This window comes from Notamacropus eugenii, chromosome 1, assembly GCF_028372415.1.
Source record: "Notamacropus eugenii isolate mMacEug1 chromosome 1, mMacEug1.pri_v2, whole genome shotgun sequence".
Taxonomy (NCBI): Eukaryota; Metazoa; Chordata; class Mammalia; order Diprotodontia; family Macropodidae; genus Notamacropus; species Notamacropus eugenii.
In genome coordinates, this window is record NC_092872.1 from 37,676,242 (window position 1) to 37,693,441 (window position 17,200).

At 36.4% G+C, this 17,200-nt stretch overlaps 1 protein-coding gene across 19 annotated transcripts in view; it reads right to left on the reverse strand.

Moving 5' to 3' along the window:
* KDM4C (lysine demethylase 4C) overlaps positions 1–17,200 on the reverse strand; it is a 544,029-nt gene that overhangs the window by 252,357 nt on the left and 274,472 nt on the right. For all 19 annotated transcript variants that reach the window (XM_072596853.1, XM_072596740.1, XM_072596750.1 and 16 more), the window contains 2 exons: positions 3,641–3,831; positions 852–1,090 (listed from right to left, as the gene is read on the reverse strand). In XM_072596853.1, the coding sequence (XP_072452954.1) occupies positions 852–1,090; positions 3,641–3,831 (430 nt within the window). The remainder of the gene's footprint in view (positions 1–851; positions 1,091–3,640; positions 3,832–17,200) is intronic.

The following is a 17,200-nucleotide window of genomic DNA, read 5'->3' on the forward strand; positions in this document are numbered from 1 at the left end:
ACGAAAAAAGCTATTTGTTTACTTTAAACTTCTGTGTAAAGATGAGGAATTATCACATGCAAATAATTACAAAAGAGAAGAAGGCCAAATATTGAGTTTTACTGAAGAGTGACTTTTTTCAAAATGTGCATTTACAAAAAAATCTATGAAATTTAATTTGCCATTTGACTATACCCTTCCATTATGTTCAGACTAAAATTCAGTGAATTACAAAACATGGTAGTTAAGAAATTCTTTTTTAAAGATTCACTCAAAACATGCCGTGTTGAAGGACAGGGATCAAATACCTTCCCAGCTATTAAAGAACTTTGTTTGTTTTAAGAAGTTGGATTGAAGCAACCAACAGCAAACAGTTTTATGTAAGTGGATGAGAACATCTGCTTTAGTGAGTCTTTACGTAGTTTATTATTTTCTTTCTCCTTTAAGACTCATCAGTAAAATGCTGGCCACTAGGCAGTGGCACATTTTGGCTACAGAAACTGAAAAATATTATCCATGAAAAATAAAAGATTAAGATCTATATTTGTCATACAGGCCAGAGAAATCACAGACCTTTGAAGTAGTTTACGTTTCAAATTCTAGCCAACTAAAGGAATAGATAAAATCTGGGATCAAATTATTGAAACAAGTGTTAAGTAATAAAGCTTCATTCCTCATTTTGTTCAAAATTTTACTTTATGAAGATGGTTAATGCTCCTAATGCTTAGATTTCATTTCACATGCTTGGTTACACACTTCCTCCTAAACTTCAAAATGGAGTTAACTAGATATTCTATCATACAGAGATTTATGGCATCCTATAATCAATACCCTACAACTTGTAAGTGAAATAGAATCAGTCTTTATCTCACCTGAGACTTTAATATTATCCAGTAAATTCTGATCCACCTGCATTATTTTCATCGTATTTTCTTCCCCAGAAGGCATTCCGGTGTTTACCAATTCCTTCTTTTCTGCTGGCTTTTCATTGACCTTCAAGTCATCTGTAGCTGCTTCACTGGCTACAATTTCTGCACCAACTACCATGGCTGATATTCTTTCATCCTCTGGAGTTTTAAGTTTTTTCGATCGAGATCTGGTATGCTGGAGGCTGTTATAAGAGATATTGCTGTCAAAGCAGAATGGCTGTCATGGATAAGATAAAATGTCTACCAATATAAATATCCCTTTCAACTACCTAAAGTAGCAAAGGAAAAAAAGTGACAATTTTTCATCTTTTATGCTGACAGAGTTTGCAGTTTATTAAGTGATAGATCAAACAACTAATTAAATCACTCACTCCCTTTTAATTACTATTCTTTGGAACAAATTATCAAATTATAAATCTAAAGCAATCTCAAGGAACTTTAATTAAACAATATTGAAAAATGTGTGTGTATTCATCCTTCGTTGCCGAAGAAGACCATGCCATCAGAGAAATGATGACATGACTTGCACTTGACTTGGATTTGAGTGAGGGAGGGCTGTGCAGGTCACCAGCCTCACTTCTCCTCCAGAGCCATCTGAATCCACTGACCAGACATTCATGAGGATGACTGGAGATGACCCAGGATGAGGCAATTGGGGTTAAGTGACTTGCCCAAGGTCACACAGCTAGTAAGTAAATAGTCCTTTGAAGAAAGGTATAGGCAAATTCCAAATCAAAATATTTTTATTAAATGCCTATACGAAAGAGGCAGCAACAAAACTGGGCCTTAAAGAAGTCTAAAAGGCAGCCACGACAGATTCTCTAACCTCAAGAAATTAACAGTCTTTGGAGAAGAAAACATACAGTATGTCTCATTTTGCAAATGTCCAAGTCAAGAACATTAATCTACTATGCTCTGGAAAAGAGACACAACATAAAAAACAACAACCAAAAAACCTCCACAATGCCAGAGACTCCTTTAGGTCAGCACATATAACTTGACTTGTGTGATTTCTGCCAAAGTAGGAGAAAATACTTGAGGAGTGAGAACTCAGAACAAGCCCCTTGAATACCACTCATTTGAAGGGAGAGATAGAAGGAGAAGGCTCAGGGAAGGAGGGAGAAAGAAAACATGCAATGTCAAAGAGAGAACCCTTTTCAGTCTTTTTAGAGACAGAACCACCTGTCACAAGGAAAATTATCCAAATCACCAATTCTGGAAATGTGTAAAAGACTCTTGAAGAGGTATCTAAGCACAGTCCTCTTAAGTGCATCCCCAGAGAGCTGATTCAGGCGCAAGAAAGTCCATGCAACACAGTTTCCCCACATCCCACATTTTCCATTTTGAAAAGTCCGAAGCTTTCTTCATCATTTTACAAAATTACTTATTCCCCATTCACACACATATTGCATGCCCTCATTCAAAATACCAACAAAAAAAAAATCCTACAAACTACCAAACTTGACAATGGCGTCAATTTTATGTGACCTAATTTCATTAAAGTTTGGAATGCCTTTAGTTTTGTCATTTTCTGCTGGAGTGAGAAGGTAGAACCCTTAATCTCTCCAAATTTAATCCCTTCCTGCTGATTCTAAGGTATGCTGAGTTCTAAGGAAATCCCTTAAAGGATTTGTGTGCCTTTCGTCTTGGTAATTTAAGGGAAATCACCAAGACGAAATGCACACAAATGGCACACAAATGGCAGGCCTTGAGATTATGACCATCCTCTACATACAAGGAATTTTACAGCTTCAACCTAATTATCTATTTTCAGGCTATAGTTCTGAAAGGCACAGAACCTATTTACATTCCTTTCTAGTTACTAATGACCTCAAACAGTTAAGTCTCTAATTCCTAAAGGTTTTCAGAAACATATCACTGTAGGAAATGACCACTGCCACAAGAATCCTAAGAAACGCTCATCCTCCCTGCCCTTCTCCCACTAAAATGAGCCTGTTCTATTACAAAGCTGCCAATTAGGCCAACTGTTGCAGGTCAGGGCATACCACGTCAGGACTTTGGTAGTTTCGGTTGTAAATGGTAATGAGATACTTATAACCCACTAAAGAGTTAACAAAAGAGAGGCAGGTGGATATTCAAGAGGGTTAATCAGTGAGGACAAAACACCAAATCATCTTAGAGCAGTTCAGTTCAGAACAAATGCAAATTCAGGGAAGAAATGCAATGTCTTGTGGGATTTTGTACCTCAATCAATCAAGTTTTTAAAACAGTTTTAATACTTTTGGTGGCAAAGGAACCTGCCCAAAGGACTTTTTTTAACTAAAATACAGGGAATTTTTTAATGAAACTTAAGAGTACACAAAGGTTTTTTTTCGTTCCTGTTTCTACACTTTAATGAGAAAACTGCTACCATCTTTACTGGAAGAAGAAATCTTTAGGCGGAATTGAATTGCGATGACTACTACTATACTGGAAACACAGATGGATTAGAGCAGAATTAAGGAAATGTGTGAATAATGTTCTCTGTGCTATATGAACCACTCATAAGAATATCTAATTTTCAAGCATAAAATGTGCCTCCAATTATATTCTCTTATTACAAGTCTTACAAATTCAGAATTTTTTACTCAAATTTTCATTTAAATATTAAGTAAATGTAAGGTGGATAAATTTTTAAAAACAAGAGAAGATACAAGGAGAAAGAAATGTTAAATGAACTATTTTATTAGAAAAACTGAAACTTAATAGGTAGGTGGGAGAAAAGTAATTACCTTCTTGATGGCTTTTTAATCTTTTTCCTCTGCATCCACAATCTGACTTCTGGTGTTGTTTCTGGAGTGGGGAGTGTATGATCAATGGTGTATATATCCTTGCCTTGTTTCCAAAGATGGTATCTGTCTGGCTGAAATTTCTTCACAAAAATATCCATTGAAATTTTCACCATGTCTTTCCGGCAGGTACACTTCAAGAAAAAAAAGATTCATCATACTGGAGAACCCTAAAGCATTTCTAGAACAAAAATAAAAAATTAATTTTTCAGCTATCCCCAAACACACTAGCAATAAATATTTAGTGACTACATAACTCATGGTAATGATTTACACTTTCAAACATTTAGTTTTCACCCAAGAAAGTTTCCTAGGAAGATGACTGGAAAATCACATGCTGCTCTTTAAAATTAGAAATGGAATTAAATATATACATTTAATATTTATATTTTAATACATTTAATATATTAAATATACTTATCTAATATATTAAATATTAAATGCACATGTTTAATATATTAATATAAATTTTATATATATATATCCCACAAGTTCACTCTGAATTTGATAACAAAAATCAACCCATAATGAAAGAAACAATTTGAAAATTTGGCCATCCATACTGTGAAAAAGTCTTTATGTAGTAAGACCTAGTAACAAGCTTGAATTTTACCCTATTTTGAAGCATATGTAATGCAAAAATTATGGGACTGAGAAAAGATGACCTATGTGAATGTAGGAATGATTTAAAGTATTTAACAACACCTTTCCTGCACAAAATGAAATCTTTACATCCTTCAAAATATGAAAGAATCAAATTAGAGGGTTTTTTCAATTACTTCTAATAAACAAGTCCTCATTAATGAAAGCAATGCCAAATAAATTTAGGAGATTTTTTTTTTTAATTCCTCAGTTCAAAAATAAAGAATTCAAATCAACAGGAATTTATTCTGTTGATAGGATATGTAAGATGTTATGCTAGATGTTGGGGGTAAAAATACAAAAAATGAAATAATCCCTGCTCTCAATACGTTTATATGCTACTGGTGATAAGAGCAGCAATTTTAAGAGGGATAGTGTCAATAACTAGGGTTGTGGGAGAGGAGTCAGAAAGGACTCTTGTAGGAGGTCATCCACTGAGCATGGAGGGAAGCTTGGGATTTTCCAGGATAAAGGGTAAGTTCACTGGAGATTTGGAAGAGGAATAATGCAAAAGCATAGAAACAGGAGGTGAATAACATGTATGAAAAACGAATAATGGTCTACTTTACCTATAATGGAAAGCATGTAATTGTGATGATGATAATAATAGCCAGCATTTATATAGTGCTTAATATATGCCAGGTGAGCAGGTAGGAGGCAGATAGAGTGCAGGGCCTGAAGTCAGACATCTCAGAGTTCAAATCTAGCCTCAGACTCTAACTAGACATGCGACCCCTGGGTAAGTCACAACCCTCTTCATCTCACTTTCCTCATCTGTAAAATAAGCTGGTTAAAAAATGGCAAATCACCCCCAGAATCTTTGCCAAGAAACCCCAAATGTCACAAAGAGTTGGATACAACTAAAATGACTGAACACCAAAAGTACACCAGGCATCGTGCTAAGCCCTTGACAACGATCACCTCATTTGGTCTTTACAACAACCTTAGGGAGGAGATGTTATCATCATCCCCACATCCAAGGGTCCCACAGCTAGTGAGTATCTAAGGCCAAATTTGAACTTAAGTCTCACTGACTCCAGGCACAGCACTCTAATCACTGCACCAACAACAACTTCATTTTATATGAAGTAATGACTAACTGCCCAACCTCAAAATCATTTGACTTTACAATGAATGCTTTTTTTCATCAAAATATCTTAAATATTTATCACATGCTACGCACTAAGCCAAGTAATAGGAATGCAAAGACAAGTTCCAAGTTATAGTCACAGTACTCAAGGATTTTATAGTTTAATGGGACAGACAACATGTACATACACAGATGTACAAAACAGATGTAATTTTATAGTAGAAGGAACTGGCAGCTCCAAGGGAAACAGGACAGACACCCTACAGAAGATGGATCGTGAGCTACATATTAAAGGAAACCAAGGATTCATGGAGAAGGAAGTCATTAAGTATCACATGCAAAATTCAAGGTACGGCCAGGGCAAAGGCAAAAACAACAAGAGCATGTTGTATGAGGAAGAACAAGTAAGCCAACAGAGCTAAAACACAAACAGAAGGAAAGGAAGTAACATAAGACCAGGAAGATAGGAAGGAGTCAGGTGTAAAGAACTTTTAAATGCCAACGGTAGTGCTACTTGAAGCTAGAGGTAATAGAAGAAGTTGGTAGAGTTAACTGCAAAAGAGGTGAGTGCATTCACTCCCATCTTGGGATGATTCCACTCCAGCACTTCTGCTCCTGATGAGTGAGTTCAGGCTGGGACTGGGAATATAGACATACAGGTCATCTACACAGAGAGGATAGTTAAAATCGTGGGAGCTAATATCACCAAGACAATACAGGAGAAAAGAAGAGGTCCAAGGACAGAATATGGGGGAATCCAAACGTTTAGGGAGAATGCTATAGATGATAAACCAGCAAGGAGATTGAGAGGGACCACTCAGAAAGGTAGCAGAAAAACCAAGAAAGAGATTTATCTTATTATTTTTAAGACAAACTAGCAAACCTACAACTCATTTAGGAAGCATGCGCTGATAAATGGTGGGAAATAGATAAGAGCAACTAACTACCTTTCTGCCTGTGGGTGCAGCCTTTTAACCGAGACCAAGTTTTACAGAACAAATGCTTTTATTAAGGGAATTTATTCTCTGAAGTTTGGATTCAGTCAAAGGGTCATACTTGAGGACCTAGAGGGCCAAATGTGGTCTTGAGGCCACAAGTTCCCTACCCCAGGAAGCAATTAATAGTTTCAACTAAGAGACAATTACAATGACCAAACTTCAGCCCTCAAGAAGAAATATGAGAAGGCATCTCTCCCTGCTTCTTTGTAGAGGTGTATACTATCACATTGTAGAATGTTACATTTGATGCCAGAATTTTTCACATTTGAGGTCATTTTGGTAAATGAGTCTGATTGAATTGTCTTGTTTCTTTCTTCTAGTCTTTCTTACAAGGGCTAGATTGTTTGGGAGGGGTAAAGAATAGATGATATATCAGGAAATAAAAGCAAGCAAAAAATGAAAAGTTGCTGCCATCATTGCTAGATCTACATCTTTTATCCCAATTCCTTTTCTCTACACTTATATGGTCAACACCTAAGTTACCTTCTGATCTGCTCTTACCAGAAAAATTGAAATAGCACCCTAATTAATCTCTATGCTTCTAAGTTCTCACCGTTCCAAGACATACTTCACATAGACACCAAAATAATATGAAAGAAAAGATCTGTAATCTTCTCCCATCCCTTATTTGGTCATGAACTCTTCTCCATCTGCAGAGCTAAAAATAATTCTCTGCTCCTGGAATTTATGATATATCCTTTTTAAATAAATTATGTATCTATTTGGAGCTTATCTATCTATGTATATACACACACACACGCGCGCACACACACACACACACACACACACACACACACACAAAATGAGGCTTTTGTCTAAAGCTATTTTCTGTCAGATTGCTTTCCCATTACACCAGATATTTTTGAGGAACACTAAATCTTTATTCCAGTAGCTAGGGTCTTTGAAAAAGGGTCAAAGGGTACAAAGAGAAAGTTGTCAAAAAAAAAAAAAGCTACCAAGAGTAACATGCGCACACACACGCACAAAAATGCTTCAAAGAATCAATAATCACATAAAGTGCAAATTAAAGGAACTCTGAAGTTCCGCCTCACACAAAGACATTAAAAAAGGAAAACAAATACTGATGTGACTATGGGAAAATACGCACACGAGAGCAATGCTGGTGGAGCCATCAGGAAAAGTGATCTGGAACTCTGCCCCAAATGCACTAAATCGGGCACACATAGCCTTTTGTCCAACAACACCGCTAGGAGGCCTACACCACACAAAGAGATGAAAGCAAAAGGAAAAGACCCACATATACAAAAAATACCAGAGACACTGGTGGGAAAGAACTGGAAACTAAGGCAGCCCCATCAATGAGAGGGCTGGCTGAGGAAATTGTAGTATATGAAAGTAAAAAATTACTTCACCATAAGAAATGATGAAAGGGATAGTTTTGGAGAAACCTGTAAGAACTGTATAAAAAAGATTTTTAAAAATGAACAATTTATATATTAGAAAGAAAATTGTAAAGACAAATAACTTTGAAAGTCTTTAGAAACCAGATCAATACAGTAACAAATCTTGATCATAAAAGGCCCAAATGACAAAACATTCCACCCACCTTCTGACAGAATGGTGCTAAGAGTCAAGGTCAGCCTGCCTTTCTTCCTGTTCTGGCCCTGCTCCTGACCATCTAAACTTCAGACTCTTCCACTCAACCTCACTTTTCAGCTCCCCTTGGTGTGAAGTCCCTCAAGGGGGACAGACTTCCTTTTTGCCTATATTTATATCTCAGTACTTAGCCTATCTGGCACGTACGAAGCACTTAAAAGGGCAACAATCTATGGATAGAGCATCCAGGCTTGGAATCAGGAAGGCCAGAGTTCAAAACTCATCTCAGACACTTTTATTAGCTTCTGTGACTCTAGGCAAGACACTTACACCTGTTTGCCTCAGTTTTCCTCATCAATAAAATGAGCTGGAGAAAGAAATGGCAAACCATTCCAGTATCTTTCCTAAGAAAATTCCCAATAGGGTCATGAAGAGTTGAACACAACTGAAAAACAATACACTCAGTAACAGATACTTGTTTTAGTTGTACTGTATGAATGTAATGAAATACTATTGTGCTATGAGAAATAATGAACAGGCAGACTTCAGAAAAACCTGGAAAGACTTACATGAACTGATGCTGAGTGAAAGGAGCAGACCCAGGAGAACATGATACACAGTAACAGCCACAGTGTGTGAGGACTGTTTCTGGTAGACTTAAGCCCTTCATAACAATGCAAGGACATAAAACATTCCCAAAGGACCCTTGAGGCAAAATGCCATCCACATCCAGAGGAAGAATTATGGAATCGGAACGCAGAATGAAGCAGACTATCTTCTCTGGTGTTATGTTCTGCTTTTTCACATGGTTTCTTCCATTCATTTTAATTCTTCTATGCAACATGACTAATGTGAAAATGTGTTTAATAAGACTGTATGGATAGAACCCATATAAGACTACATGCTATTGTGGGGAGGAAGGAGAAAATTTAAATTTAAAATTTATGGAAGTGATTGTTGAAAATTTTAAAAAAAATTAATTGCAAAAAAAGCAAAAATAAATAAATACAAGTTTTCCTCCTTCAAAATGAGATACATATATTTGGACAATGACAATTTGGGAACTGCTTTTGCTTAATAATGCCCATTTGTTAAGAAGGGCTTTTTTTCTTTTTTTCAATGGGGAAAGGGGAAATAGTTGAAAGGAAAACAAAATAAATCCTTTTAAATTGAAAAAATAAACTAAATTTCAAGGTCTTACTAATTCATTCTCTTGCTCAAAAATCTCAAGTCACTTTCTATTGCTTCTAGGATAAAATATGAACTCTGCCAATGATCTTGTATTATAGGCATCCCAGGCGTTATTTCTACTTCAGAGAATCAAAAAACTAAGGTTTATTACTGTGACTAAAGGGAGGAAATCCTCTTAATTTTGGTGATGATTAGGATGGGCTAAAAGTGAATCCAAACTTCTTTGGGTTAAAGCAAGATGGACTCACAACAGCATTTAAATGTTATCAAGTCACAGGAAAGAGGAAAATATGCATGAAAGATAGAGCATCACTTATAGCAGTGAAAATGGTCCCTTTGTAAAGATAGGTTGATAGATTTACTTAGTAATAAAATATATTAAATCAAAATAAGTTTATAAGGAGATAGCTGGAAAGCACCATGCAGAACACAATTTTTCTCAGCTGCTGCCTACTAAAAAGAATCTGCACATGTGTTCGCAAAACACTATCAATAAAAGAGTTATCTTCTACTGGAAGTTGTGGCTTAAAAACATTAGGCACAGAAGGTTGTGATTAATGCTAATCGGCACCAAGATGAAATGCTGCAAGGACACCTACAGATCCCTTCTCAGTGGTAAGGAAGAGTGAAGAATGCAATATTAGGTTAGGAAGAGGACTGCTACCAATAAATAGTACTTCATATTCCACAGTTTGTACCTTAAGAGACCCATTTGAAAAATAAAGGGTGAGAAATTTCAAAAGCTCACAAAGACTGTGGATATTAGGAAAGTCAACAACAAAACAATCAATATCAGTTTGAACTCTGAAGGCATCACGTTCTTCACTCAAGCACAAGATGAGCTAAAGCAAAGCTGAACATATACGTCTGTGCTAAAAACCAAAGGAACACCACCCACTGGCTGTGCATATCAACACAAGGACAAAAGCAATGTCCACCTGGTGTCCTTGGCTAGTTCTGACTTCTGACAATGGAAAAGAAAGCCAATTAAGTATGGAGAAAAGGAGGGATAATGAACAAAAAATAAGTGCAGAGCAAACATTTCGGAGTATATTGCATACCTGGGAAAGTAAGTATGGTCTGAAAGAAGTGAAAATAATATACTTTGGGCAAGTATTTTAAACTCATGGTATGTTGAGAAAATTCCCTAATGATATAAATGCAAGTAAGGTATGCATAGATAGACAAAGTTCCTCACCAGGAAATCCATATTGATGAAATCATAGATATGTACACAAAACACAGAAGCACAATATATTTTTGTCTTAACTACAAAAAATATTAAAATACATTTTCAATATGCTCAAGAATGCATCAGTTATTTGAGATTAAAAACTTGTTAAAGAAATTAAATTTTATATAGCAAATTATGAAACTTTGATAAAGAGACATCACTCTCCCCCACCACTAAGTAAATTTATTAATCACAGATAATAAACCAATTAGAGAAAAGCCACAAGAGTAGTACTGTTCCATATAAAGTGGAAAGCTGAAAAAAAATGTCACCTGCCAACATTAAAAGTCATTACACTATTTAAGCACTACATAATCCTCTTAAAAACAGACAAATATAACTTCCCTGGGGAATATGCCTTATAATGAAATCTCTATATCAAATGGCATAAAAATTTTAGTCCTTATTATTTGTTCAATTACAAATTATTATCCAAAATGTTTGTGCTGATTCACAGCTTCACTAACAATAAAAAAGTGTAGTTATTGTTCCACAATCCTTCCAATATTGCTTACTCTCATCTTTTGCTATTTTTGCCAATTTTCTAGGTATGAGATGAAACCTCAGGGTTATCTAGTTTGCATTTCTCATTTTAGCAGTGATATGGATCATTCTCTCATAGAGTTGTTAATATTTGATAATTTTTTTGAGAAATCTGTTCATATCCTTTGACCACTTATTTAGTGGATGAAGAGCTTTTGGTGTAGGTATGCAACCAGGTACATGAATATATGTAAGTTTTTCTATATGTGCATCTGAATATATATACATTTGTATTATATATGTGTATATACCTAAACATCCCTACACACACACAGAAGTCTTAGATATCTAATCCTTGTCAAAAAAATATGATACAAAGGGCTTTTTCCCCCATGAGCATTTTCCTCCTTATCTTAAATACATTTAAACTTTATTTTGTGCTGAAGCATTTCAGTTTCACATAAATGAAGTTCTTTTGTTTTATATCTGCTTCTATTCCTAACTGAAATTAGAATACATTTCTTCCTTAACCAAAAGATATAATTAAAAAAAAGATAAAATAGATCACTTTGATAAGATGTGGCATCTGAGATACATAAACGATTAACAGACACACATATGTGTATGTAGATAAGTAGGCATTTAGAGGGGTGTGTGTGTATACACACATATATGTCTTTAGGATTGAGAAGCATGAACCAATAGCTAAGTGGATAGGAACATACATCTCCAAAGAAGAATTGTTAACTGTTAACAAAAAGGCACTAATAATAATTAGGAAAACTGATCAAAATAACCCTGAGGTTTTACCTGTACAAACTGACAAAGATGACAAAAGATAGAAACAACTAACATTGGAAGGAGTGAGCAAAGACAGACACACTAGTAGTTGTTGATGGAACTCTGAATCAGTTAACCATTTGGGAAAGCAATTTGGAATTATTCAAATCAAGCAACAAAAATGCCCATACATTTTGACTCAGGATTCCACTGCTTGGCTTATACTTCAAGGAGCTACTGAAAAGAAAAAAGAACCGATATGCATTAAAATATCATAGAAGTATTTTTTATAGCCAAGAATTGGAAATAATATAGATGTCCATCAACTGGGGAGCAGCTAAACAAATTATGGTGCATCAATGCAATGAAATATTACTGAGCAGTAAGAAATGATATGTGATAGATACAGAGAAGCATGGAAAGATTTATGTGAACTTATGCAGAATGATGTAGAAAACCAAGAAAACTACATACAACTACAACAAGGTAAAAGGAAAGGCTAAAAAAAAAATGTTGGAAAATTATAAAGCATAAGCATGTCTTGAAAGAAGTAATGAGAAGACACTCAAATGCCACCCCTTGGAAGAAGTGGAAGGGCCACACGTTGCACTCCCATTTGTACTTTTTCAATTGTGATTTTTTTTCCCTCTTTTTCTCTTTTTAGATTTCAAAATACTTTTTATTATATGGAATGGATCTCTGGGAAGGAAAGAAGAGGAACATAGAGAAACTATGGTGATGTAATAAAATACATCAATACCAACATATCTTAAAACAGAAAAAATAACAGAGACACAGAGACACATCTCTTGCCTCTGTTGAGAAAAGCATATTATCTGCTTCATTTCTAATTTTTCATGGTATAATCCTTAATATTAGTCACATCCATTTTAAATATATAATGTATAAAAAAAAATGAGGTATAGAATAAGATGTTGATGTGAGCCTAATTTCCGCCAGAGTACTTTCTAAGTTTCCCAGTTTTTATCAAATACTTTTCAAAGCAGTTATGCTTTCACGTTCACCAAAAACTGGTTTACTGGATTCCATTATTACTCATCCTCCACTGTCTACTCCTCTCTTTGTTGTTGTTTTCACTGTGGTTATTCTCCAGTTGTTTCAGTCATATTCACATCCTTCTGTTCCAATTTGGAGCTTTCTTATTGGAGATACCAGTTTGCTGTTTCCTTCTCAAACTCATTTTACAGCTGATGAAAGTGAGGCAAACTGCAGTAAATGCTCTGTCCAAAGTCATACAGCTGTTAAGTGTGGTAGGCTAGATTTAACCACTCAGGAAGATGAACGTTCCTAACTCAGGGCCCAGCCCTCTATGCAATGAACTACCTAGTTGACCTGCTCTCTCTCTTAAATAATACCAAATGGTTTGGATGACTCTTGCTTTTTAATATAGTATGATGTATGCAATTGTTACTTCCCTTTCTTTCTGTATTAGCAAGCATCCTAAAACAACCAGGATGGCCTGCTAGCACAGGTCTTTTGATCTGCTTTTCTAAGGGAAAGACAACTTCAAAGGGGTCAACAATCTTACTTTAATTTAATTCTAGATAAGTAGAAACAAGTGAGTATAGAATATACAAGCAGGGAAATTAGCACGGAGATTCAACACACAGGGCTCCAACTGTCTGAACAAAGTAATACAACCACACACATACACCACCAGACCAAGAGAGCACCAACATCTGAGTAGTCAGCAGGCTCTTAACAAACGACTACTCAGAGTCTTGTCCAGGGAATCAAAAGGTCCTTCTCATCAGAGAACCCCCCAAGCAAAATGCAAACCTCCAAGAATGTATAACAACATCTTGGCCCCTGATTGGCTCAGGAGCTAGAGGGCAGCAAACCTATGTGACTCAGCACAGCTGTGAATTATCAGGGTTCAAAGGAGATTAATTCTTCAGATGTTTACAATGTAGCCTGACTCTGGGAAATTGAACTCCAAAATGAAAACAACAAAAATCCCACCTTGCTTGCACTTGCACATTGCTAATTCTGTAAATTATTTCTCTTGATATCTTACACCTTTCGTTTCTCAAAGTGAAATTTATAATTTTGAGTTCTAATACACAGAAAGTTGTAGCAATAAAACTTTATCACTCCTAAACATTACATATTAAGCAAAAGTAATAAAATAAAACATAAACATAAAAATATAAAATAATATAAAAATATAAAATATAATAATAATAATAATAAAATAACAATAAAAGTAACAAAAAGTAAATAAAATAAAAATTGAATATTGTATTTGCCCACTAACTACTCTGCTTCTTTTTGTGAAAGGGAGCCATTGGATGCTTATCATAAAAAATATATCCATTCATAAAATGTGTGACACCCAACAAAAAGACCAACTGACAGTTTTAGCCACTTCACAAAGAAACAACCTAACTTCTGAAATGGAAAAGCATCAATTAATCACACTACCTAACCCAGAACTGATAAAAAGATCATGATTGTTCTCACAAACTTTCATCATATTCATAGCACAGCCCTCTGCAAGTTTTGAAGAGCTGCTCTCAGCAAGCAGGAATCTGTTTTTAAAGATTGTATTCTGTATAAGGAAGGATTTCACAATGCTCAGACCCCAGTTTTCCACCTAGAACAAAAACAGTTAAGGGTGGTTCCAAAGAACAGTTCTCTCCTTTCTCTCTTGCTCCCCTAGCTTTTGACAAATGTATATCCTAGGGCAGGGTGGTAGAAAATGAATGAGGTTTGAAGACTAAGCTCTCCAAGCAGGCACACCCTCCTCCTATCAGTATCAAAGACAGACATACCCGTAACAGAAAGCACCCCAACATGCAAGGGGCCTGCTATCACAGGTTCTTAAATCTGCATTTATAAAAGGAAAGGCAACTTTTGAGGGGTCAACAATCATTTTAATTACATTCAACATACAGAACAATATAAGCAGAGAGATAAAGACCAACAGACAGAGCTCTTACTGCCTGAATCAAAGCAACACTGCCATACTATGAAATACTAGAAATACTACTATGCTACAAGAAATGAGAAGGGGCGTGGTTGTAGAAAAATCTAGGAAGACTTATATGAACTGATGCAAAGTGAAGTAAGCAGAACCAGGAAAACACTATACACAGTAACAGCAATACTGTAATGATGACCAACTGTGGAGACTTAGCAATTCTGATCAAGATAATGATCCACCACAATTCCAAACAACCTATGATGAAAAATGCTGCTCACGTAAGGAGAAAGAACTGGTGAACTCTTACAGACTGAAGCATTCTATTTTAAACTTTTTTTTGCCATTTTTTGGTAACATGACTAATATGGAAATGTGTTTTACATGAACTCACATGTATAATCAATATTATATTGTTTGCCTTCTCAATGGGTGAGAGGGAATCTGGAACTCAATTTTTTAAAATGAATGTCAAAAAAATTTTTACATGTAATTGGAAAATATATAATGAAATAAAAACAAAAATACATCTGAAAAAAGAAACAGAAATACCAAAATCAAGTCAAAACAGGAAAGGGAGCACCTTATAAGGGTATGAAGTGGCAAATGTTCCCAAAACTATTTCTTAGTTAAAAATAACAAGAAATCTTATATCATCTTCCCTCTGTATTTACTTCTGTCATTGCTAGGGCAACTTCAGTTGTCCTGATCCCTATAGGGCCAAAGGACTGGTAACTTCGAATAGCCCTCCCTCACTTAATCCAATTCACTTTCAAGTCAGGGCATCATCTTACTGATGTCATGGACATCTTCAAGATCCAAGGACAGGGGGCGGAGCCAAGATGGCGGAGTAGAAAGACACACATATGCTAGCTCCAAATCCACAGCCCATAAAATATCTGTAAAAAAGAACTCCCAACAAATTCTGGAGCAGCAGAAGCCATAGAACAATGAAGCGGATGAGATTGTTGTTCCAGAGAGCCCAGAAAACCTCTAGCAAAAGGTCTTTCGAGCTGCGGACCCTGGAGCCGAGCCCAGCCCTGCCTTGGCCACGCAGCACCAAGAGGAGCAGGCTTCAGGGACAGAACCTCCAGTAGCTGCGCGGGTCCCTCCACCCACAGGTGACAAGGGTCAGTAAGAGGGTCTCTTTGGCAGGTCGAGAGGGGAGTGGAGTGCCTGCATAACTCAGGCACCCTCGGGAGGCAGCAGCAGACTGGGGCTCCCCAAGCAGGCAGGAGCCCAGATTCATTGTTGAAGGTCTCTGCATAAACCCCCTGAGGGAACTGAGCCCTGTGAGGCAGCCCTGCCCCAACCTGACCACCTGAACTTAATCTCACACTGAATAGCAGCCCCACCCCCGCCTAAGCCCTGAGGCTGGGAAGCATTTGAAGAATCTCAGACCCCAAGCACTGGCTGGGTGGATCTGGAGCCAAAGTGGGTGTGAAGAGAATATTCAGAAGTCAAGTCACTAGCTGGGAAAATGCCCAGAAAAGGGAAAAAAATAAGACTATAGAAGGTTACTTTCTTGGTGAACAGGTATTTCCTCCCTTCCTTTCTGATGAGGAAGAACAATGCATACCATCAGGCAAAGACACAGAAGTCAAGGCTTCTGTATCCCAGCCCACTCAATGGGCTCAGGCCATGGAAGAGCTCAAAAAGGATTTTGAAAATCAACTTAGAGAGGTGGAGGAAAAACTGGGAAGAGAAATGAGAGACATGCAAGCAAAGCATGAAAAACAAGTAAACACCCTGCTAAAGGAGACCCCAAAAAATGCTGAAGAAAATAACACCTTGAAAAATAGGCTAACTCAACTGGCAAAAAGACATTCAAAAAGCCAATGAGAAAAATGCTTTCAAAAGCAGAATTAGCCAAATGGAAAAAGAGGTTCAAAAGCTCACTGAAGAAAAGAGTTCTTTCAAAATTAGAATGGAACAGATGGAGGCCAATGACTTTAGGAGAAACCAAGAAATCACAAAACAAAACCAAAAGAATGACAAAATGGAAGATAATGTGAAATATCTCATTGGAAAAACAACTGACCTGGAGAATAGATCCAGGAGAGACAATTTAAAAATTATAGGCCTGCCTGAAAGCCATGATCAAAAAAAGAGCCTAGACATCATCTTTCATGAAATTATCAAGGAAAACTGCCCTGAGATTCTAGAACCAGAGGGCAAAATAAGTATTCAAGGAATCCACAGATCACTGCCTGAAAGAGATCCAAAAAGAGAAACTCCTAGGAACATTGTGGCCAAATTCCAGAGTTCCCAGGTCAAAGAGAAAATATTGCAAGCAGCTAGAAAGAAACAATTCAAGTATTGTGGAAATACAATCAGGATAACACAGGATCCAGCAGCTTCTACATTAAGGGATCGAAGGGCATGGAATAGGATATTCCAGAAGCCAAAGGAACTAGGACTAAAACCAAGAATCACCTACCCAGCAAAACTGAGTATAATACTTCAGGGGGAAAATTGGTTTTTCAATGAAATAGAGGACTTTCAAGCATTCTGGATGAAAAGACCAGAGATGAAAAGAAAATTTGACTTTCAAACACAAGAATGAAGAGAAGCATGAAAAAGT